At 41.6% G+C, this 24,309-nt stretch overlaps 1 protein-coding gene across 3 annotated transcripts; it reads right to left on the reverse strand.

The window, feature by feature from the left end:
• Positions 1–2,049: 2,049 nt before the first annotated feature.
• LOC123871405 (serine/arginine repetitive matrix protein 1-like) lies at positions 2,050–24,273 on the reverse strand. 3 transcript variants are annotated; one of them, XM_045915184.1, is made up of 11 exons: positions 23,860–24,273; positions 11,389–11,499; positions 10,692–10,808; positions 10,122–10,260; positions 9,588–9,756; positions 9,086–9,197; positions 7,350–7,454; positions 5,805–5,942; positions 4,231–4,299; positions 2,934–4,053; positions 2,050–2,520 (listed from the first exon to the last, which is right to left on the reverse strand). In XM_045915184.1, the coding sequence occupies exons 1-11, from the start codon at positions 24,019–24,021 to the stop codon at positions 2,450–2,452; spliced, it is 2,313 nt and encodes a 770-aa protein (XP_045771140.1). In that variant the 5' UTR covers positions 24,022–24,273; the 3' UTR covers positions 2,050–2,449. The 3 variants fall into 3 exon arrangements, with proteins under 3 accessions (XP_045771140.1, XP_045771142.1, XP_045771143.1); XM_045915186.1 differs by lacking the exon at positions 5,805–5,942; XM_045915187.1 differs by lacking the exons at positions 4,231–4,299; positions 5,805–5,942 and having other exon boundaries at positions 2,934–4,020.
• Between the last annotated feature and the right edge of the window lie 36 nt (positions 24,274–24,309).

The following is a 24,309-nucleotide window of genomic DNA, read 5'->3' on the forward strand; positions in this document are numbered from 1 at the left end:
TGATCGCAGTCACCTCTTATTGGTTGATGCTCGCTTACTATTGGCTACAATGCATTGTTGCAACAACAATACCGTAAATTCAGCCAATGACAACAATTGCGATTGTAATAATGATTGATGCAGGTTTTCGGGAATCGACCGGTTGTACGATTGTGTCCTTAATCTAAAGGCTAGTTCGGACTACATTAGTATTTTGGTCGAGTAACAGGTAATTTAGTAGCTAAAATGTTAGCTACTCGACTAAAATCGTTTGCACTTTGTTCAAGTAGAGTTCACAAGTGAACGCTACCCTCCCGAAAAAATAGAATTAAATGGATCGACTTGACTTAATAATTTACTAATCTACATGACTAAATTTTTGGTGTTCAAACCATTTAGTAACTAAATTACTTGTTGCTTGACTAAAATACTAATGTAGTCCAAATGTTTGTCATGACAGTTGACCCAGAGTAAGTATAGCGAATGCGTTCTCAAAATTCATGCGTTATGCTAGAATTAATTTTTGACATAATATTAGGACACTTTCACACTGCCAGTTATAACTTATGTAATGTAATGTTTACTTTATGTACAGTGTAAAACAGTATGACTTAAAAATTACATAACAAATTAAATACAAGTAGCTAATAGTTAGAGAGAATCTATAATCGTGAATAAGTAACAAACTCAAGCACAAACATTAACAGAAACAAAACATTCTGTGCCCTTTACACTCAGTTCCACTAACAGAATACTTGGTAGCTAATCTGGAAAAAATCGTACATAATTTTCATACATTTTTTTTTACATTAATGCTATAATAATTTGTTAGCACCTCCACATTTGGACAATACAGTCATCCATACTACTAACCTCTCTCGGCTCAGCAGGATTTATTTGAAGAATTGTTGGAATCTAGCCTTTTTATGAAAAGGCTAGATTCAAACAAAAATTCTAAAAAGGAACCCCTACTTTGTTGTCTGTCTATCTGTCTGTCAAGAAAGCCTATAGAGTACTTAAAAAAACGTTTTATCTTATCTTATTTTCTGTAGACCTAGAATCATGAAACTAGGCAGGTAGGTAGGACTTATAATGCAGTGGATTTATTGTGTTTTACATGGAAAGTAGAAACTATGGGGCAGCAGCACTAGCATGAATTTTAATATCAGCAAAACAAATGGCTAATTCCAGTGTACACATTCTCTAGGTAAACTAAAATGATCTATTGCTATCCCTTTCATAATGTCGCTCGCGGAAAAGGACAGCACTACATTAAACCAGTCAATTTAGTTTAGTGATTATGTACAAGAGAATCGGACACAATGTTGCTATTTCTATTGTGTATCATCTCTAAATTAAAATGACAGTTCTAAAAACACTATCCTATTCTGCAGGAAGCATTGTAAAAGGGATAGCAACATATTTAGTAGTCATTTTAGTTTAGTTTAGAGATTATGTACAACATAATAGCCACAATGAATATGTATTTCTTTTGTACTTTCTATTATGTAATTGAACTGATTTAAAGTATCATGGTAAGAATATTGGGATTTGTTAAAGCTATGTACGCCCTCTGGCGGCTCTAGCGGACTTTGTATAAATCCTTTCTTTTACTGAACCGAGAGCTCTGTAGACACTGCATCCAAGTCGCCAGTTACGAGGCAGGCAAAGAGGCAGACCAGAAGGCCTATTCTATATCTTAGTGGCTATGAAAAGTTGTACACTATAAAAAGTGCCTAACAAATAACAGGCAAACTTCTAATTTGTTATGTTAGACTAACCTTTGTTACCAAGTACCAAACAAACCACTGAATGTTAGATATCAATCGTTTAGTATACGTCTTAGTTCAATTTGAGAGAATTTTGAATTACGTCGATATTCTTGCAAGCCAGCGAATTTTTTGCCTTTTCTAGTATAACTAAGTTACAAAGCCTCTGGGATAAGGAATAGGCCTTCCGGTGTAACTCTTGAACAAGAGCCAATAGTAGCTCGATTGACTGCTCTCCCTCATTCTCCTGCCTCTATATGAAATAGGCGAATAAAATAATAATTATAATAAAAGCCATAAATCATTGTAAATTACTTTTTTTTCAGATTGCTAAAATTTTCATAATAGGAATTAAATGCTCTAGACCATCTATCTTATATACAAAGCTTAAAAGAAATCGATTTTAGTATTAACGCTATAGTCTCATTTTATATTTATTGGGTCGAAGAAATGGGACTTTGCTTTCCGTAGTGTTCCCGAAGACGGCGGCCGCGAGCGCCGCGCGATCACACCTTCACGTTAGTCGAGTTACGCACGATACACTCACTATCGTCGTAGGAGTTCGTCACTTGATTGCTTACACCGACGTGGTAAGTTATAAGTTATGTAACTCAACAAAACTAGCTCACTTATATAGTATTCGAATAATTCACTTTATAACAGCTTTGGGCGTATGTATCGACATCGTCAGTAGCGGCAGTCTAGTTGTCGCGCGCCGCGCACTCGCTGAAGTAGTGCGCCTTGCCGCCGCCGCGCATCACATCCTCCCATGCTGGAAAATAAATTTTATTGATTGTAAATTCATCTGGTTTCTTTTTTAGACTTAGCATTTTCTCACCTAGACGGGGTCCGCCTATCTGTAACTTCATCTAGGTATATCTTAGGTATATATTCAAATGGCGATAAATAAATAATTTCTAATAACAAATGCCAAAAATGACAATTTTTGAAGTAAATATTTATCAACAAAAATATAGTTACTCAGACTTTCGTTTTAGTGGTTTCAAACATTTCATATTTTATATAATCTAGGTGTAAATATATTTGTGTGACTGACTAAACGTTTGTCTCAGTATGTTCGATTAGTTTCAAACCTGTCTGGGGCCTTTATTCAATCGGCTTCTGCAGGCAACATAGCTACGTGGGTCATAATTATTTTCGTTATTCAGGACACGGAATACGCACCGGTGCCCACGTAGTCGACGATCTGGGTGAGCATGCGCGCGGGCGGCGGCGGCGGCGGCACGTAGCGCAGCGCCGCGCAGCCAGCGCGCACGGCCACGGCGCGCTCCAGCAGGTCGCAGCGCGCGCCCAGCAGCTGCTCGTTGACGTCGAAGCCGAACGTGACGCCATCCAGCTCGCGTGCCGCGCCCGCGCCCGCCGCCAGCAGCACGACGGGCGGCCGCCGGTCCGCTACCACGTCGGGCGCGGGCGGCTCCTTGCGCACGGCCGGCTTGTCGCGGCGCCGCGCCGCCAGCGCCGGGTACTCGTCACCGGGGGCGGCGGCGGCGGGCGCGGCCGTCCGCTCGTCGCTCTCCGCGTAGAAGTTGCACGACTCAATGAGGTCGGGGAAGTTGTGGCGCGTGCGCGCGATGTCGGCGTAGGACGCGCAGGCGGGCGGCGGCACCGCGGGCGCGGGCGGCGGCGGCGAGTGCGCGCAGTCCGTGTCGTCGTTGGAGTCGTTGCTGCGCTCGGAGGCGGGCGCGGATGCAGGCGCGCGCGCTGGCGACGGCGCGCGCGTGCGGCGCGGCGGCGAGGGCGCGCGCTCGGTCTCGTCGGCGCGGCGGCGCGGCTTACGCTTCTTGGTGACGGTCTGGAAGTCAGCCAGCTCGGGCGGCGCGTCGGGCTCGAGAAGCGCGCGCGCGTCGGCGCCCCAGGAGCGGCGCTCGGGCTTGGCGGGCGCGGACTCGCGCGGCTTGTCGGTGAGGTCCTCGAGCTTGGTGCGCGAGAGCTCCTCGAGCGAGGAGGCGCGCTTGGGCTTGGCGTCCTTGTCCTTGCGGCGCTCGGTGGAGCGCTTCTTGGCCGCCTTGTCGTCGCCGTCGTCCTTGTGCTTGGCGCGCAACTTGGGCGCGCGCGGTGCCTCCGCGTTGGACTCGATGAAGCGCAACACTTCGTTGATGTCTTTGTTGCCCTGGTAGCCGTCTATCTGATGCGATTTGATGACGGTCTCGTTTTTGGACGACTTCTTTCTCCTCGGTTTCTTGTGTTGACCGGAGCCCGAGAGGGGCGAACCGAATCCTTGTACCGCGTTGCCGTTTTCATCGAGAGATTTCTGTAAACGGTAGTGCACAGTGAGAATAGGAACCTGAATAGGAAGGAAAAAATAGATGTTAGAATTTTTAGAACACAGCGTAGATCACACAGCGGTGTTATTGCGAATGATCGATGCGATCGTAGCTATTAGAGCGCGAGTGAGGTGATAGTGTCGTGGGGTCGGCGCGAAGCGAGCCAGTATGGGTGCGGTGTGGGTGCGCGGGCCTACCTTGTACTCGTCGGCGGCGGCGGGGCGCGACAGCGGCAGCCCGTTGAAGCTCGCCGCCGCACCGCGAGGCTGCGCCGCGGGCGACACACAGACCATTAGTTTCATTTTGAAATTAATAATTAAAAAATTTATAATGTACTGTTTAGTCACACCATTTGCAATTTTAAATATTGTAGTAATCACAGGGTCCCGAAATGTTTCAACTTTTGCAAAATTTATGAGTGTGGACTCTGGAATCTGGATGGACATAGGTATAATAAAATTTTAAGTTGTCTAATAAAAATTAGTAAGTAATTAGTAAATTTATTTAATCTAAAAAAAAGAAAACTGTTTTTGAAACTTGTGTGTTTTAAAAGGGTTGATATCATCTGTACAAACTGCAATGTAAGTTTTTTCTTGAATGCATCTGTTAATTGTTTCCTTGTAAATGAGAGAAAAGTACTATATCAGTCTCGACGAAAATAGTGATTAACAACCTCGTCCTTTTGAAATTACTTCGGAAGTATTCAGTTTCGCGTTGTCCTTCCCATATTACTCAGCCATAAATTGCTTTATTTCTGACCTGGACAGTAATGTACTATTTCTCCTAATTGCTCGGAAATTGTTTCATAATTTAAAAAAAAAAAAAACCCCGTATTTTTATATACGAAGGCCAGCAATTTCCAAAACAACAATATTAGAAATTACCAGACAGTTTCATACTGGTATTGAGATACTTTAAATGCACACTAACATGAATAAGGTATTTTAAATTCTGTTTAACACTGGTTTTATACAAGTTTTAAATTGTTTAAAATAATAAAAATGAGTACTTACTTCATCGTAAGAAAAAATATCTATAATATATTATTATCATTGACTAACTGTACAAATTACAATATAACTTTTTTTGAAATAATTTTGTTCAATGTTACCTCGCAAAAGGTCGTAGCTCATATGCCCGACACCATCCCCACACAACACCTGCACAGCTCCGCCTCAAATCGAAGTCGCCGCTAGTTCTCCACGCGCCGACAGCTAGCAAAAAGCTCGCTGTCCACGCTATCATGGCTAGCAGTAAACTCGCTGCCTACGCGCGATTGATGAAGACTCGTGTAGTCGTACATTCCTAGCAACTTTCGTGATTCAGTCCCGATTGGAATCACGTTTTCGTTATCTCTCGATCTACATGCCGCGAACTGGCGACCATTTGCTACGCGTTGTTTGCAATTGTATGTTGTCATTGTAAAATGTTTGTACAGAGCACGACTTTAAGCCCATATTTGAATGTTTTTTCTTTTACCGTGCGTGAGCGGTGTCGTGTAAGTGAGCTACGATCTTAAGTCTCGGCGGAAATAGCAATTAACAGCCTCGTTTAGTTCAGAAGTACTCAGCTTCGCACCCCTTCCAATATTACTCAGCCGTAAATTGCTTTATTTCCAGCCTGGGTAATTACTATTAGGTAATTCCTAAAAGTACATTACTAAAGTCGATAATTCCTTGGGATCGTCGTTTGTGGACAGATCAGTCCCGTTGTATAGAAGCTTCAGAGTCGGTGCACAGTGGGAACAAATGAATGGCTCGTGGAGCGGTACCTGTCGTTCGGGTGAGGCGGGGTGTGCGAGCGCCGCGGCGGGCGCGCCGGGCGCGAGCGGCGGCGGCGAGGGCGGGCGCGCGCAGGCTCCGTCCATGAGGCACGCCACGGCGCGGTAACTCGAGACCAGCTGCAGCGGCTGCGCACATCAGCACTTTGGTGTTGGTGATCATCACCCGCGAGCACCGACACCAAAATACCACCACCACACTCACCCACCCTTCACCCTCTAACTGGGTAACATCGATAAAAATTTGCTTCGTGATGCTGCATGTGGCGCAATGACTTCCAACCGAGACATGTTTACATTACATGGCATGACATGCGTTCTCGCTTATAGAGCATAGAAATAATTAAAGTTTCCCAATTTCTCTTTCAGTTAAAATTAGATTAAACTTACTCGATTTTCAACATTGACATTTTCAACATATTCCCTTGAGAAAATTTTATTTGCTGGCAATGGCAGCCTTTGTCCTACAACTACGCCCCTATTGTCAATGTCATTCAAGTGTCAAAAGATTCTTGTCGGACTGTACAAGGTGGAACATGTTTTAGTTAGCAGTCTTCACTTTAGACGCGTATGTAACATTTATCTACCTCTTTTTATACACATAGTACAGATTGTTATGTGGTATGAATATTATAGTCGCACACTATTTTACTCGGGCGTTGGACGCTCCAGCTGTGCACGGAAATATGTCCATTATGACTTATGTGTGACGACAATAAAATACGAAGCAGCACAATTTCCTGATAACCTATTGATAGCAACGCTTGCGTTAAATGTGACCAAAGCAATAATTTTCATCAAATCGTGCACGACGCAAATTTTTATTGATGTTGACCAGAAGTTAACCGTCATAAATTTTTTTGAGAGGTGAAAGGTACACGAAGAACTAACAGCAATGAAGTTTAGCCGATGAAGAAATAAAATGATGAAAAAGGAAAGAAAAACTACATGAAACAAAAAACAGTGAAACTGAAACTCAGAAATTGTTAGATAAGCTTATTAATTTAGAAGCAAATTAGGACAGTTAGCGATAGCAGAGAATGGCTAAGAATAATTTTTTTACAAAAATAACCCACTAGATAAATTTATAGTTGATTTTAAAAAATCCTAGCAATAGGAATCTTTACGTTTTCCATTAATCGCCAAAAATTGTATTCAATTCAACATAAATATATGAACATAAAATTATGTTGCATAAATATATGAACATAAAATTATGTTGCATAAATATAATGGTAAGTATGTGTAGAGTGAGAGGCAGTGTATGTGTTTTTTATAGTAATAAGCATGGTATAAATACATTTATAATATTTTTTATAATTATAAATATAATATAATAATTATATTTCTATAGGACAAAATTGGTGATAAATGTGTATATATGCTCAAAAATATTAACATACGAATGCAAGAAATAGATACAATATTTCCTCGCTAAGATTATCTGAAATTAACAATATTGCAAATGGTGTGACAATAGTAGGGTGATTTTAGGACGTACGACCGCACTACGAACGCGTCGAATAACTCATGTACCTTGGGATCGACCGCGACCGCCGATTGGGAAGTAGAAGAAGTCGTGTTGCAACTGGTCACAACCTCTGGTGTTGTGATGCAACTAAAGGGTATGGCGGAATCCACCTGCAAAATAAAACAACCATTATTTAAATACGGACCAAAATAATTGTTGTTTACAGACAATACTAAATTATTACCTCTTTATCCTTGAAAGAAGACAATTTCTTTCTTATACAATCTGTTTTTTCTGGACTGTCACTATAGAGTAGCATTCTAAGGGCGTTTTTGTTCAAGCCTTCTTTTTTCGCAACAACACTAGCTTGTGGTTGTTTAGGCTTTTTTTTGTTCTTTTTAATTGGTTTATTTTCATTGCAATCTAGGTCTGCGTTAGTAGAGTTAACTTCACTAACAATTTCTTTCACTTTAGGTGATGGTTTATTTTTTTTATAAGGGTCTTTAAGAAAGCTTTTAGGGAATGTTAGAAGGATGTAAGCGTCGTTTGGAAGTTCAGTCGCCACCGATGGGATGGTGCAGTTCGAGATGGTAACATCATGTTTCGATGCATAAATAGAGTCATTTCTTTCAATGGTCGTTTTTGCTTCTAATTTTTGATAATTTATTTTACAGGCAGGTTCTTCTGCATTTGATGAAGATGATATTTTGACAATATCTGTGTTTGTATTGCAATTGTCATCATTGTTATTTATTTCCAGTTTTTTTATAAGTTTTTTTTGGTGTGCAACATATTCAGTAAAAGAATTTGAGTTGTCTACAGTTTCACTATGTACAGGAATATCGACCAGTTCAAAATCAGTTTTTGTCTTTGAAGTTTCAACTGAATCTGACTTCTTAAGAATTTCAACATTTAAACTACTATGTTTTTGGGCGACTTTAGAAGGCAAGATAATTTTATCAACATCGCAAGGTGTAGACTCCTTCTTGATATCACTGTGTTCGGCAGTTTTTTTCAAATCAAATACTCGATTGACTTCATCCACTTTAGTTGACTCTTTGTCTTTTACTGAATTTTCGGTATTTTTCTGCAATTCTTTGATAGGTTTTCGAACATCCTTGCATATGTCATTAGTGGTGCACAAGGGCCTGCCTATAGTTAAACTTCTAAAATTTCTCGGAGTTTCTATTCTCTTCTTAGGTGCTACTAAATCATTTCCTATTTTTTTTCTATACTTTCTTTTTACATGAATATCACTTTCGTTATCATTAAAAATAACTTTGTTATCTATAGAGGTACACTTTAACCATAAACTTTCATCATTATTGCTATTTATTTTATTGTTCTTGCAAATTTCCATACTCCTAACTACAATATCGTTATAACTAATAGGATCTGCGGTAAGGGCAGGTGTTATTTTTTGGATATTATTATCAAAAATATTTATATCACTCCCTACAGATAAGCTATTATCCATAGATGTTACACCACATTGTCTCGCAAAATTGTTCACATTTTCATAGCTCATGGATGCTCTATAAGAATAACGATCCAAGCCTTCGTACCAATTATTGACCGTGTTGACCCACATCGCATTACTCCGTTCTTCGGGTTCGCTGGGGTCAGAGTTCGGGAGGCGTGGTCTGGTCGCGGCGGTCGGGCCGCGCGGTCTGAGGCGCGGGGCACCACCGCCTGCCCGGGCCGCGTGGGAGACGCGCAGCGCGCTCATGAGGCGGGACTGGCTGGAGCCGGGGCGGGGCGCGGAGATGGGTGGGCGGGGGGCGGGGGACGCGGTACGCACCTGGTTGGAGGCGGTGGTGGTGGTGACCGCGCGGCCCGAGCACACGCTGCCGCTGCCGATCTCGAGAGTAGCGCGCGCCGTGTACGTCATCGGGAACATCGGCTTATTTCTTCTGCAAACAATTTTCCCTTTTTACGTACAAGCTAAAGTTCAAACTAAAACCCAACTACTTCTCTCAAAAACGAAGTTTAGATTTTGACTTATTTCAATTTTTATGGGAGATAATTTATGTGTTTCTTATATATCCGAATACGATAAAATCCGAAACGATTCTAAGGATTAGCAAGCAGGTGTGGCCAGCCATATCTAACGTGGTCTGACCAGATGGGTGAAGATTGCGTACCGGTAAGCATAGCGCTGGGCGATCTCCAGTCCGCTGGGCCGATGATCTGAATGAAGATGGCGGAATGTGGACGGATGAAGAAGGCTTCGTTCGGTGGCTCGATTTTGAAAAGGCCTATATCGATACAGGCAGATTGTTGGATCAGCCTAAGATGTGTACCTGGAGAGCACGTCCAGCTCCTGCGCGGGCGGCGGCGGCTGTTGCGGCGGGCTGGCGTCGCCCGTGGACACTCGGCGCTCGGCCAGCGGCGGCGGGTTTACGCAGCGCACCGTGGCCAGGTAGCCGCCTCGCGCCACGCCCACGCCCGTCTCCTCGCCCAGCAGGAACGCTGCGTAGCACAAAACTCCTTTTTTCACTTTCCCTTTTGACGACCTGTCTATCAAACTTTCTCGAGTCCGGTCCTTTGGGCGTGGCTCGTTACTGGCAATATCAAACCGCCTAACAATTTAGTGCTCTAGTACAATGCAAATGTAAAGTTTAGTTCGACTGTTTTCCTGTTCGAAAAAATGATTTTTTTTTATTCGATATTTTTATATTGTAAAAAACTCACGTTGTGCAGTCTAATAATTCTGTTTCAACATTAGACCTCGATCATTTGCGTTAGTTAATCGTCGAGAGAAAATCCGTTGAATTTACATTTACATTCCGTAAAGCTAGACTGTAGAGCTAAGGTGGCTAAGGCGTTATACGCACAGGTGTCGACGCCGGAGGGCAGGCTGCCGCCGTGCAGCGCGCGCGCGGACACGGTGCCGGCGGGCGGCGCGGGCGCGTGCGCCGCGTGCGCGCGCCCCCGCCGCGGCGCCGCCTCGCCCGCCATCGCCGCTACGAGGTCCTGCCACCACAACATTCATTACAACTACATCGTAAGTATAATTTTGAAATTTCACTTTGAAATCTCTTTTCTTCTCTGAAACTTCATTTTGAAATCTCACTCGCCATTATAACTCTATGTGCCAACTGTCATGTCAAGAGTACGATTTTTTTACTTTTCACATCTGTAAAAAACGATAGAATGAGACATCCTGCAGATGAAATCGGGGCCGCACCGACGCGGGACCCGTAAGTGAATGTAAACAATAATAAATGAAAATCTGGCGCCCACGCACTTTCGGAGTTCATTATGTTGATAAGAAATAGATGCGCGGCGGCGCTTCAGCGCTATTGCACTCCACCTGTGGGCATTGTGCCTTACTTTTGGACATATCAATTTAGTTTAGCATAGATATTGCGTGCAACTGAATTAGAACCATTGTCCTCCCTCACTTGTAGACTAGAGTGGTGTTCCCGGCGCGCGCGACCGCGCCTCGTGTTCCTGCCCGCGCCCACCCGGGCCGCCGCCTCGCACGCCTGCTCGTCCTGCTCAACTTCTTCCAATAATTCCTGCAATTACATTAAATACTGTTTATCAAAATTTTTTTTTTTTACTTTTTACAACAGCGTTACAGTTAATATAATGACAGTAACTTTCTAACAGTAGCTTTTTAGTAAAGTAGTAGCACTAGGTGATTCACAACATGCGTGCGTGCGTGCGTGTGCGTGTGTGTGTATGTGTGTGTGGATGTGTAATTATTATATAATAATTATATAAATTATAGTATTAATAATGGTAGATGATAGCCCAGTGGTTAAGACCTCGGCCTCCTCGGAATCGAACCTTTCTAAGGTTCGATTCCGAGAACGCTGCACTAACTTTCGGAGTTAAGCGCGTTTTAAGCAATTAAACATATCACTTGCTTTAACGGTGAAGGGAAATTCGTACGAAAACCAGCATGCCTGAGAGTTCTCCATAATAATCTCAAAGGTGTGCGAAGCCTGCCAATCTGCACTTGGCCAGCGTGGTGGATTCATTACAAGAGGAGACCCGCATTCAATAGTGGGCAGGCTATGGGTTGATGACGATGATGAATATTAAAAATGAGAAAGTCTGTCTGACTATCTGCTAACTTTTATGTCCACGAACCTTAAAAAGACTACTTTTGCCCTCGCGGTCTTTTGGGCATTTGTACGTGATAGCCTCATCGAGCAAAGCGCGCAGTTGCCCGTCGTCGAGAGTCTCCACGTGTTTATTGTTCTGAAACAAAATATTACCAAGTTATTCAAATTGGCCTTTATATTATACTGGATTATGCGCGCGACTTCGTCCGCGTGGACAACTCAACTTCCAAACACCTATTTTTCCCCTTTGGGGTTAAATTTTCCACAAATCCTTTCTTAGCGGATGTCTATTTCATAACTTCATAATAGTTATATATGCATGCCAAATTTCAGCTCAATCCATGTTGTAGTCTGAACTGTGCTTTGATAAATATGTCAGTTAGTTAGTTACCTTTTCGTTTTATATATTTAGATGGCACTAGCTTATGCACGCGACTTCGTCCGCGTTGACTACACTTACGAATCCCTATAATATTTTACCCCTAAAACTCTGCATGCCAAATTTCAGCCCAGTAGTTTGAGATCAGTCAATCAGTCGGTCAGTCAGTCAGTCAGCTTTTCCTTTTATACATTTAGATGAAAATGCTATGAGTAGCTGCTGCTGCTGGAATATCTCAGTCGAACACACTTTAAATGCCTATTGTCAAAAATAGAATTATTAATCTATGTATCTTATATTATAAATGCGAAACTGTCTGTCTGTGTTTTCACATCGCATCTTTTCAATCGATTTTGAAAGACTTTGGTAAATGGATAGCTTCCATTAAGGAAACATAGTTATAAGTTAATTTTTACTTAACTTTACTTAACTTATTTTAATTTTAACTCCTAAAATGAGCTCCCACAAGATTTTTAAAACCTAAATCCACGTGGGCATCATCTAGTCTAGTGTATTAAATGCGAAAGTGTGTGTTCTATTTGTCTATTACCTTCTCATGGCCTATTAGCTTAACTGATTTTGTCGAAAGGCACAGAGATAGCTTGTATTCCGGAGCCACACATAGGCTACTTTATCCTGGAAATCAAAAGTGCCAGCAAGATTTTCGAAAACCACGATTTTCGAATTCCACGCGGACAATGTCGCGGGTATCCTATAGTTAATAGTATCTTAATAAATCCATAATGGGGAATACAATTCCTAATTTATAAGCATATAACATATCATAGAGGCGAAATCACTGAATAGTCCAAAGTCCTCTGAAGAAACCATCCACATGATAAATACCTTTTCTTTATTAAAAAAATGTTTGCCATAAGACATCAGACAATATGAATCCCAGGTACGTGATACATGCGGGATCTCATCATTCACTACACTTATTTATTAATGACTTGTGGTGTGCCAACAGAGACACTCATCCAGTAAAGTCCTGGTCGAACATAACGTGCATCGGCAGTTGCACACTGCCTGTTCTTCTGACTGAATTTGGGCTACTGCAGCCAATTACGTAAATACTGCAGCCAACGACGTAAAATACCTCTTTCACACATTACGTTACACCTCCGCCCGAGTTACGTAGAATGTACGTGACTCAGCGTGTAATTCTGCCAACGTCCTTACTCCGGGATGCAACTGAGAATTTCTTGACAGAAACAAACAACAAGTCATGATTCACAGATGAATAAGCAGGCTACTAGACTAATGAGGTAGTCAGTTAAGAAACTGTACAAAGCAGTTCACACTGCGGTGCAATAGCAGTAACGCGGTCCTTTCGTGCGACTCCGCAGTGAACGCCTTCGTACAGTTCTGCAAATTGCAACATGAAGGAATCTCTGTGGCGCCGCGTCTCAAATCTCTGACGTATCGCGTTGTGTGTGACCTGGGTTTAATATATTCCGCAGATTCATGGAGACGGTACGATAAGCAGTTAATTAATGCTTATGTAGTTACTTCATTACGTCGAAAACAAAAATTAATAACTTAAGCAGGTAGATTGCGAAACTCTATATTAGGTAGTTAGGTAGCTATTGTATTTTTGATTTTACATTTTAGGTCAAAGCCCCGACTCATAGAACAAAGTGAGCTAATGCGGTAAATAACTCACACTGCGGTATGATGCTATACGTAACAGTTTTATTCCATTTGGGAATCCAACAATCACGTACCTACTAATGTTTAACTAGCTTGTATTCGTGGGTGGCTTTGCCTACAGTCAATGATATACATAGGTACATACAATAAATAAGGCCCTTATTGTAATCACACTAATAATATAAAAGCGAAAGTTTGATTGTATGTGGGTGAGAGAGTGTGTGTGTGTGTGTGTGTGTGTGTGTGTGTGTGTGTGTGTGTGTGTGTGTGTGTGTGTGTGTTACTCTTTCACGCAAAAACTACTTGACGAATTTCGCTGAAATTTGGAATGCAAATAGGTTATAACTTGATTACACATAGGCTACTACTTGTTTTTACACAAGATTTGAAATCCTATATCCACGCGAAAGTCGCGGACATCAGCTAGTGTATGGATAAAAATAGAAGAGTCACTAGTTGGGGGGTAGTCATTAAGTTAATATTATAGTTCATTATAGCTTTGTCATCTTGTCAGTTGAATCATTGAAACTGTCGACCCAAATTGATCAGGACTTTCGCATGTAGATAGAGAAGATACTAGTAGGTATATAGTAGATACATATATTTATATTGGGAAAAATAAAGGGGTTTTAAAACCTAATGCCATAAAGTCGCAGCCAAAAGATTTTTTTTTAAATTTATAGACTAGCGCTTGGCTACAATCAGACCTGCTAGCAAGTGATGATGCAATGCAGCTTAAGGACGTTTGTGCACTCATTAGTATTCCTATTTTGACGAATCCGTCGAAATAGGAATACTAAGGTAATGTACGGAAATATCTCCATAGCACTAGTCCGATTTCTGATGCAAATCCAAGCTATACAGTGGACATCTTTGACATATCTACGTTATAATATGTGCGATTTGAATCCGAGGCACACCCGATATTTTCACGGATGACGAAAGTCGCATCTAGTGCGTAAGCTACCATACAAATAGTTCTATGACTACTTAGGAACGTATCTTCACGGATTCAGATCGGATGACTGCGTAACTGCCCTTAGTTGGAGCGCGCTTGTCTAGAAGTTGCCTATTCAATCTTGACTTCAAGGTTTCCTTTTATACTATCAAAAGTGCAGGGAAAAACTGATGCTGGTAAGGCGTTCCATATTTCTATAGGCTAGTTAGTCAAAACGACTTCCAAAACCATTGACTTGTTCTTCAATAAATATGGCAAATGTTAACTCTGTTATAATGACGATAACAAACAGTTACGTAATTTAATTATGGCGAATGGAATTAGCTGTAGGTAGTGCGATATCAGCTATCACAATTCAATATCAGTGACAACGTAGCGACAAGGTCAGCGTAACATTAACATCCTTCAAGCTCTAAGTTCGGTTTCCTCAGGTTAGCACCGTATTGTAGGCAGCATGGTCGAGGCCACACATGTATTCATTTCCATGGTGTCGCTGGCTGGATATGGTAGCATTCGGATCTTGGCAGTGCGACTGGCAGCGACGACCGTAGTCGCGGCGCACTGCTGCATAGGGACTTGTATGCAGAGCTTTCCAATGTAGTCTGTATTCGCAAGTGTAGCCGACTGGGGGACGTGGCTTGCTTTATTATTTTTGAACATATTGAGAAAACATAGTTATGGCCAACGATTTCTACAAACTAGGAACAGGCCGCCATATTTTAAAGAATACTCGTGTAGGTGTCGTTTTACCCAAAGGTGCGTAAACATCGCGCCACTATATGTAGTTGTTCCACTACATGCATGCGTGTCACACACAAGCGTAATTTGCTTCACTTTTTAAATAACGAATGTATGAGCTTTGCTTATCTGGAGTTTTATAATTTTTAGGATTCTGTATCACCAAACAAAAAAGGAACTATTTATTATAGGATCACTTCGTTGTCTGTCGGTCTATCAAGACCCGACAAGGACAATCAAATCAAAACCTATAAGGCACTTTCCGTAGACCTAGAATCATGATTTGGTAGGTAGCAATGTCTTACAGCTCGAAGGCAAGATTCGAAAACCATGAGATTATCGTAAAATCACAAAAAAAGGGTTATTTGTCGTACGATGCTACGGAACCCTTAGTGTGCGAGTCAGACTCGCACATGAAGGGTTTTTGGTTATAGCTCAAACGTATTAATCAATAAGGAATTGGGTCAAAGGTTCAGTGACTACAGAAAATGTTAAAAACCAATGTTTGCTGCAGACGCGTAACTAATTCCGTAATTATGTTCCGGTCGATTGGATGCTGAATCATTTAACTCAAGGACCCACGCGTAGGTTCGCGCAAAAAATTCATCCTAACTGCCGTCATGACAGTGTTTTGATGAGATCTAAGGAATAAATAATAACAGCTCTGAAAAGCCGTTAGCTAGAAAAAAAATTTGGGTTATTGACAATAAATGTGATAATTTTTGGATAGTCTGAGCTAAGTACTAGACGGACAGACCAATATGGCCAAACTATAAGGGTTCCTTGTTTCCTACGGAATCCTTAAAACTGAAGTAAATGAGCACAAGGACGAATTTTGTCACATAATCCTTTTTCTTTTCATATGATAGTGTTTTTTACCTACATACCTACCTAGACCTACACTTAAAACTTTCTACAATATTATTTTCATGCCTACATCATCACGAAACCGGCAGATGATTAGAACCTCTCGCGTTTTCGTCTCTCTGGGTATTGCGCCCGGTGCGCCTTTGATCACTAGACCACGGTTCACTTATCGCCAGTGCCGAAATTTCAGATATATATTTTAATCAGCCAGTCTAAGACCTTCTCGGGGAAACCACCTTCCTTTTTTGAAAACTGTATAAAAATTAAAAACCCCTTAAAATAAAAAACTCGGCGATGGTACTTTGTTATGTAGTGATAGTTATGTTGACGAGCGCTCAAGGCAATTAGGCAGAGGTAAATGATGAGATAAAGCGGCGTATCATCGATCTCCCGACTCCCGGATGTCCTCGCTCGCTCCTGGCTCGACCGTGACCTTTGCAATCGCCTGTGACCCACCCCCATAGTAACATGACGTCAGATATTCAGGAAAATGAGAGCCTTGAGTTTTCACTTTGTTGTTAGTATCTTTGTAAACAATACAAATTGAATATTTTTACACGACTACGCGATGGTACGCGACGTAGAATATTCTGTTCATCAGTCTATGTAGTGTTTTGTGTTTGTTTCTTTGAGGCGCTTAGAGATTAAACGTGTGGGCCGATTTTGATGATTCTTATATCAATAGATTTGTCTTAATCTTCCAAGTTTTTTTTTTTTCGCGCGCGACATGCGTGCGTACGGACGTGTTTCAGTACGAATTGAGTAAAATTATAAAAAATGAGTACCACATGCAATGGATGCAGTGCTATGATTTATGACATATTGTATATGGAGTGTGCACAAGAAAAATGTAAGAAAATTTACCACCTCAAGTGCTTGGCTTTATCAAAAAAGCAGTTCGAGGAGTTCACGGAGGAGGACAAAGCAAATTGGAGATGTCCCGAGTGCATGCGAGCTGTCCCAAAAGGGAATAACTCTGATACTCCGGTCCGAGGAAGCTTCATGAATAAGACGTTTACTCCGAGCAGCTGCTACGTCAACACGGAGCGTGGGAATCGTATCGTTCTGGAGGAAACAAGGATTGACACGGAAGATAAGCTGCTCGAAGAGCTGCGGGAGTTCCGTTGGGAAATGAAATCTCAGCTAGAAGAGCAGAAGAAAGAATATAAGCTACTCCTAGATAAATATAATACAGTGGAAGTTGAGTTGCGGGAGATTAAAAAGTTTATGAAGGTAGTTTTGGAAAAAGTTAACGCAGTGGATTTATTAGAAGCTACAGTTAAAGGTTATTTAGGAAGGGAGGAATGTGTCGAGACTGCTCCTAGTACGGAACGGGAGGCTAGTAAGGAACAATCGCAAGTACGTAAAGAGCCAGTGCTATCTTTTGTAAACGCCGTTAAACAGCAGGTAGTTGAAAAAAAGTGTATGGCCACGAAACAAGCGTGGGAAGTAATTGAAGGTGAGAGAACTCAGAATATCAGTATGGAAAAAAGCACCAAAAATCCCAGGATGATTGAAGAGGAAGAGAAAAACACAGAAAAAAATGGAACTTGGACAGTAGTTAATAGAAGGAGAAGTAGATATCCCAATACCGAAGTAAAAAAGGGAGGAAGTATGCAGAATACTGAAATAAGAGGGATGGAAAAGAAAAAATTTTTACACGTTTGGCGGCTCCAGAAGGACACCACTGTAGAAAATTTGGAAAAATTTATTAAAGATATAGTGAAGGAAGTACCGTTCAAAATTGACAAAATAAAACATAAAACAGAGCGAGATTATGCCTCATTTATTATAGGGTTGCCAGAGAGCAAATATGACCAATTGTGTCAGCCAGACGTTTGGCCGGTTAACGTGGAATTTTGTGAATGGGTGTGGTTTCGTAGGACAGCCAACCACCCAAGATCAGAAGCCAAAAAGCCAGAATAATATTATTGAAATATTTTACCAAAATGTAAGAGGGCTTCGAACAAAATTGGAGGACTTTATAGCGTCGATTTCGGCTTCTAGTGCAGATTTGTTTGCAATCACGGAAACAGGTTGCAACAAATCTATTTACGATGCAGAGATAATTCCGCCTGGTTACACTATTATAAGGTGTGACCGAGCGGATGGACGTAAGCAGGGCGGCGCGTTTCTCGTGGCCACACCGCACTTCGAACTGCGGCGAGTACACAGTGACGTCAACATCGACGCTCATTCTTTCGAACTAGTTTGTGCGAGTGTCTATAGGCGCGAACGATTCATGTTTTTATTATGTACAGTTTACATACCGCCTAGCGCTAGGGATACGGAATATATGGTATTGTTTAGTATTATAGAGGAATACTGTAGAAAATTTAGTGAAGTAATAGTTGTAGGAGATTTTAACCTATACTCGTGTTCTACGGCTATCAATAATTATTTTGAGTACTTTCAAACCTATTGTGAGTTCATTCAGAGTAACAAAGTAGGTAATTGTAATGGCAGGTATCTGGACTTAGTTTTAAGTTCGCTTTCGACGGGTGGGACGGTGAGCGTGCGCGCGGCGGCGGCGCCGCTCGTGCCGGTGGACGCGCATCACCCGCCTCTCGAGATTGCGGTCGCCTTGCGCTCGCGTCGGCGGACTGACGCGTGTCCACCTGACGCGACCATACCTACGAGTATATCTCCAGCCCCTACAGGTTGGAATTTCTATAAGGCTGATTTCCCATCGTTATATTCGGCTATTGCGGCGGTAGACTGGTCTGTATTGTATGACTTAGATTTGGACGAAAGCTTGAACCGTTTTTATGACATTTTTACATCTATTATCGATAACAACGTTCCGAAAAAAAAGCGAAGTCCGGTAACATCGAGGTACATTTACCCCGAATGGTACACGGTTGAAATAATTCGCAACATAGAAATGAAGGCGAAACTTCACCGGCGGTATAAGGCGAGTAAGTCCAGGGATGATTACGAAGCGTTCGCTCAGTGTAGGGCGAAGGTCAAAGCAATGATAGATTTTGCCCAGCCAGGTTTGGGGCGCCAGCCAGGTAACCTCCCAGTGTGCCTGGATGCTGCTGGTCCCTTTTGGATGCGTCCGAGGGGAAGAGCAGTGTTCGGGCCGGTGCGCCCCGGTAACATGGCTAATAATTTCTCTTCGGAGATATTGTTGGCTATGGCTAATGACCTGGCAGGGGGGGAGGTTTCTCCGCGTGTCCCTCTGACTAGCAGAGGGCACAGTGGATGAAGCGGAGGATGGGACGCGGGCGACGTGCGCGTCCCAAGGTCGGGGGACGCACTTCGTTGGTGCGTCCCGGAGGTGCGTCGATGGGGACCGAGCAGGTCCCCGGTGGAGGGTCTGCCTTGGCAGACGTCGCTGGCTGGGTCGCGGTTGTTTGCTTCGGCCGTTCCCGTGACCCAGTCGCCAGGCGACGCGCAGTAGCGCCGCTGGGGTTTAGTGGGTATTCCGGTCGCCTCTCGGCCGGCGAGTCCCACATACCCTCCCTCCGGGGGGGATGCGTAAATGCATTCCCCAGCGTAAAAAAAAAAAAAAAAAAAAAAAAAAACCGACACTACAGGCATCGAGTTCAGAACCAGCTATTAAAGGATCCGATGTCGTTCTGGAACTACGCCAAATCTAAAAGAAGTAGTAGGGGTCCGCAAAAAATTTTAAAGAACGGGGTATTGTTGACTGACGAGCAATGCGCTGTAGAGTTCGGCAAGTATTTTCATTCAGTCTATAGTTCAGAACGAGCCGAATTGAATGTTAACGCAGCCGTAGCAGCAGCTGGTGGAGAGAACGGAGCGGCGCGGGTGCACATAGATGGATTGACCTTAGATGAGGTAAAACAGGCACTTAAAAAACTGAAGCCCAAGAAATCAGCGGGGCCGGATGGCATACCACCTTATGTTTTTAAAGACTGTCGATCTGTCCTGGCCGAGCCGTTACTTCACATATACAATCAGTGTCTGAAGGCAGCTGTGTTTCCCGAGAGGTGGAAAGTGACACGAGTCGTTCCAGTACCGAAAGGTGGAGGGGGAACACAAGTGGAGGGGTACAGGCCAGTGGCAGTGTTGTCGGCTCCGGCGAAAGTATTAGAATCGGCCATTCACAGCAGTATTTACACTCAGGTTAGCGCGCAACTATCCGACTCTCAGCATGGATTTCGTTCTTCGAGAAGCACTACCAGCAACCTCCTCGGCTATATGTCTCATATAGTTCCAGCAGTTGATGGTGGGGCCCAGGCTGATGTAGCATACTTCGATTTTCGAAAAGCCTTTGATTTAGTCGATAACGATGTATTGCTCAAAAAGTTAGCATCAGTCGGGTTCACTCCACATTTACTTAACTTTTTTGCGAGTTATATGAGAGATAGGCAGCAATATGTGGAATATAAAGGCCGCAAGTCCGAACGGTATTTCACAAGGTCTGGTGTCAGTCAGGGCAGCAACCTAGGACCCTTGCAGTTTATTTTAATGATAAACGATCTGCCGCAGGTGGTCCAGGATGCTAAATGCTTGTTGTTTGCGGACGATCTCAAGCTCTCTCTGGCTGTACATGGCGAACATGACTGTGTGAAGCTGCAGCAGGATATAGACAGAGTAGTGACATGGAGCCAGGATAACCTTTTACAGTTTAATAGCTCCAAATGTTCAATCATCACTTTCTCTAAGTTACGGGCCCCTATTTGTTATAATTATAATATGGATGGGACACCAATGCTGAGAGTTTCAGAAGTCAAAGACTTAGGAGTCAGGTTAAATGCTGAGCTTTCGTTTCGTGATCATATTATTCAATGTTGTAAGAAAGCTTACAGAAATCTGGGTTTCTTGCTTCGTACCGTTGGTGGTTTCACTAACATAAGGGCTATTACTGCATTATACAATGCGTTGGTAAGGAGTCAACTGGAAAGTAATGCAGTCGTTTGGGCTCCACATGAAGCTAAGTATAGCCTTATGTTAGAGCGGGTGCAGAACAAATTTGTCAGGTTCTTGTACATGAGGCTTTATGGGGTTTACCCATTCTACCCATTGATGTACCCTACGCTATTTGTTCTGGGCATGGTCGGGTACAATGAGATAAGGTCTAGAAGGGAACTCGCGCTTGTTCTATATATTTTTAAAATAATAAGAGGCAAGTTATTTAATGCGGACGTATTAGGACAGGTGAGCCTTAGAGTGCCGGACCGGTACGTGTGGCGGAGGCGCAGGCCGCCGCTGCTGGCGCTGCCGCAAGGGCGCACCAATTTGCTGAACAAGGCGCCGCTGGCGCGCGCTCTTGGTACTCTTAACGTCGTGGCGGAGCGGATCGACCTGTTTTGTTGTACTCGGAGTGAACTCACAAGGGTGGCAATGTGGACTATTTGTTACGATAGGAATACTCTTTAACTTAGCTATCGCATTAGGTTAGCCTGTAATGATAGTTTTAAGTGGTGGTGAAAATAAATAAATAAATAAATAAATAAATAAATAAAAGTGTTATAAAGACATTAAAATTATGGAAATCTGGCCAAGTGCGAGTCAGACTCGCGCACCAACGATTCCGTACTTGGGTATCTTTTTTGACATTTTGCATGATAAATCAGAAACTATTGTGCATAAAAATCTGTCTAAAGGTAATAAAATCTGTTTTACAATGGAACCCTAATAAAATACTCAATTATTTTATTTTAATGTAATCTTGTAATTTTTCTGCTTTATTGATATATTGTACAAATAGTACTCCTAATAGGGACTATCTCCTTTTATCAAGAACTATTAAGTAAAGGTTATTCAAGATATACTCACGTATTTAGTCAATGTAAGCCCAACTAGTAGTTTAACACTAAGATCTATTAAGTTGATGGGATGTGATAATATAAAAGGCAGACTTATAGACACTTTCACATTTATAATATACTAGACTTTTCATTGAAATAAGTGCAGTGGTTTAACTGAGAAAACAAATTGCACTTTTGTGTTCATCCTATTAAAGCATTGATTGAATCTGATACTTATAGTATAGGTAACAGCATTGATGACTGTGTAAAGAGTGTAGGTAAAAATACATATATTGGTGCAAAGCTACAGAGAAACAAACTAATCTGATAGTACTAAAAATAGTATCATGTTTTTCACAAAAGTCTTTGGGATGCAAAGATTGCATGAACTTGAGTGGTGATAGCCTAGTGGTTCTTCTTCTCTCTCTGGGCTGGTTTCCGCACTTAAACATTTCTGCCTAGTGGTTAAGCCTCATATACAGAAGGTCAGGGGTTTGAAATCGGGCATGCATCTCGGACTTATTGGAGCTAGGAGCATTATAAGCATTTAAATATCAATTGCTTTAATGATGAACGAAACATTATGAGAAATCCTGCATGCCTGAAAGTTTTCCACAATGTATTCAAAGGATTTTGAAGTCTGTCAATCTGCACTTGGTCAGAGTGGTTGACAACAGCCAATCCTTCTCATTCTGAGAGGAGACCTATACTCAGTAGTGAACCGCCAATAGGTTTTTGAAGATGAGCCAATAACAATATTAGCCTATAACACCTGCAATCAATAATGAGAGCAGTAACTGAATTGAATAGAAATATGCTTTATTGTTCGCCATCATAAAAAGAAAGACAAAAGTAAAACACTGCACATCAAAAATATTAGTACAATTTGGTGGCGGCCTATCACTTTGAAGTACTCCTGCCAGGCAACCACGATACAGAGGATATAATAGTGAGAAAGGGTAAAATGGTGTACGTAAGTTAACATGGAAACAAGAAACTGCTATATTCCATGCTAACTGTTATGTTCTATTGAAAAGCTGCAAAACAATTACAGCATAGTAATTGTTAACACTAAATTTCCTCATCAAGTTAGCAAAGATAAGATAAGATAAATTATATTTTGCTCGACAACAAATATAACTTAAACATAATAAGATATATTGACTTAATTCAGTTATAATAACAAAACATTACTATGCACCTGTGTTCCAAACTAGTAAAAACTGTGTCTCAGTACAATATTTACCTTTTTCAAAACCCTTATTCTACAGGAAATTAAAACAAAATTACTAAACTATATAAAAAGGCAAAATAACACCCAACTCCTTACTTTAAACTCTTATCCAGTCAAAATTACTTTTGACTGCAAAAAACTCTATAGTCAAATACACTTTTAACTATAGAGGTTAGTAAAAAGTTGTGTTGACTGAAACCTTCCTGGAGTATATCATCATTATATTCATAAAAATAATGCATATAAGATTAGATCAAATGTGGCCCAGAATGATATAAGAAAACCCATACTCTACGTAGCCTTATCAGACCTACAACTTTTTTCGAAAGCTTCCAAAGGAAGTCATGAATGAAGCAAGCCTATGAGGCCAAGTGGAGCGAAAGTAAGGTGGTGAGCGAAGCAACCCAGAATATCTACAGTAAAACGAAGAAATAAAGCTGAATGAAGGTGCGATAAAATGAGTCTTCTGGTGTAGTCCACTATAGGAGAAGGGCACTTAGAACCACTATAGGAGTATGATAGATAAGACTATGTGGAGCTGAAGGGCTTATATTTAAAGTTATTCTTAACCACTTCAGTTAAAAGCACTATTAACCAATATTTTTAGTCAATAATACTTTTGATCAACTTCTATAGTCAAAAGTACTTACCTCACTGTTTTTGTACTTCTAAAGTAGTTTTGACCAAACAATTCTTGCCGTAACATATACATATACTCAACTAAGTTTCAAATATCAAAAATACACGAGTGTATTTTTGACATTTCCTTCGCCATTTTCGCTAGTCAAAGAAAACTTATTTCGTAAAAGAACAGTATTTCTCATAATTTTGATTTACTAGCTCTTAAATAAATAAATTACAGCTTTAATTATTGTTATATAGTGAGTAACTAAGCATTCATTAAATACCGCTGGTGGAATAAATAAAAGAAAAGGTAGACTCACCTCTACATCAAAGTTGGCCCCTGTGGTTGTAATTTTGTGTTCCGTATTTGCAGATTGATCCTTTACGTGGTTGTACACTAATTTTGAATCTTCGACAGAATTACTTGTTATGCTTTTATCCGGGGCTTTCGGTTCCTTATCATACTCCGGTGGAGGAGCCATCTTGAAGGAAGAGTAGACAGATGACACAAGTCTTATGACTTTTGCACACTGAATTGACTGTCTACCTCTTTCTAATAAAAATATTAAACAATTTACGTTTTAGACCATTTTGCTAGAATTCATCTGCATTATACTTATAGTTCTAAAAACCCACAAAAACGAACACATCATTTTCGACATATTCCTGACATTTTCCACAATTCAAATTCACACAACTCACAAAATATTTCTTCGAAAAATATGGTGACGGACACAGACTAACAGACGATAACCAAAGAGTATATAACG

This window comes from Maniola jurtina, chromosome 13 (genome assembly GCF_905333055.1).
Source record: "Maniola jurtina chromosome 13, ilManJurt1.1, whole genome shotgun sequence".
Classification (NCBI taxonomy): domain Eukaryota; kingdom Metazoa; phylum Arthropoda; class Insecta; order Lepidoptera; family Nymphalidae; genus Maniola; species Maniola jurtina.

Bases quoted from the DNA above. Each gene is read 5' to 3' on its own strand.
- LOC123871405 (XM_045915184.1), bottom strand. From the start codon at position 24,021: ATGGCTCCTCCACCGGAGTATGATAAGGAACCGAAAGCCCCGGATAAA. The intron at 4,054-4,230 runs GTAGGCCCGCGC...CTTCCTATTCAG, and splicing joins CCGCCGCCGACGAGTACAAG to GTTCCTATTCTCACTGTGCA. The intron at 2,521-2,933 runs GTGCGTATTCCG...TTTATTTTCCAG, and splicing joins CGTCGACTACGTGGGCACCG to CATGGGAGGATGTGATGCGC.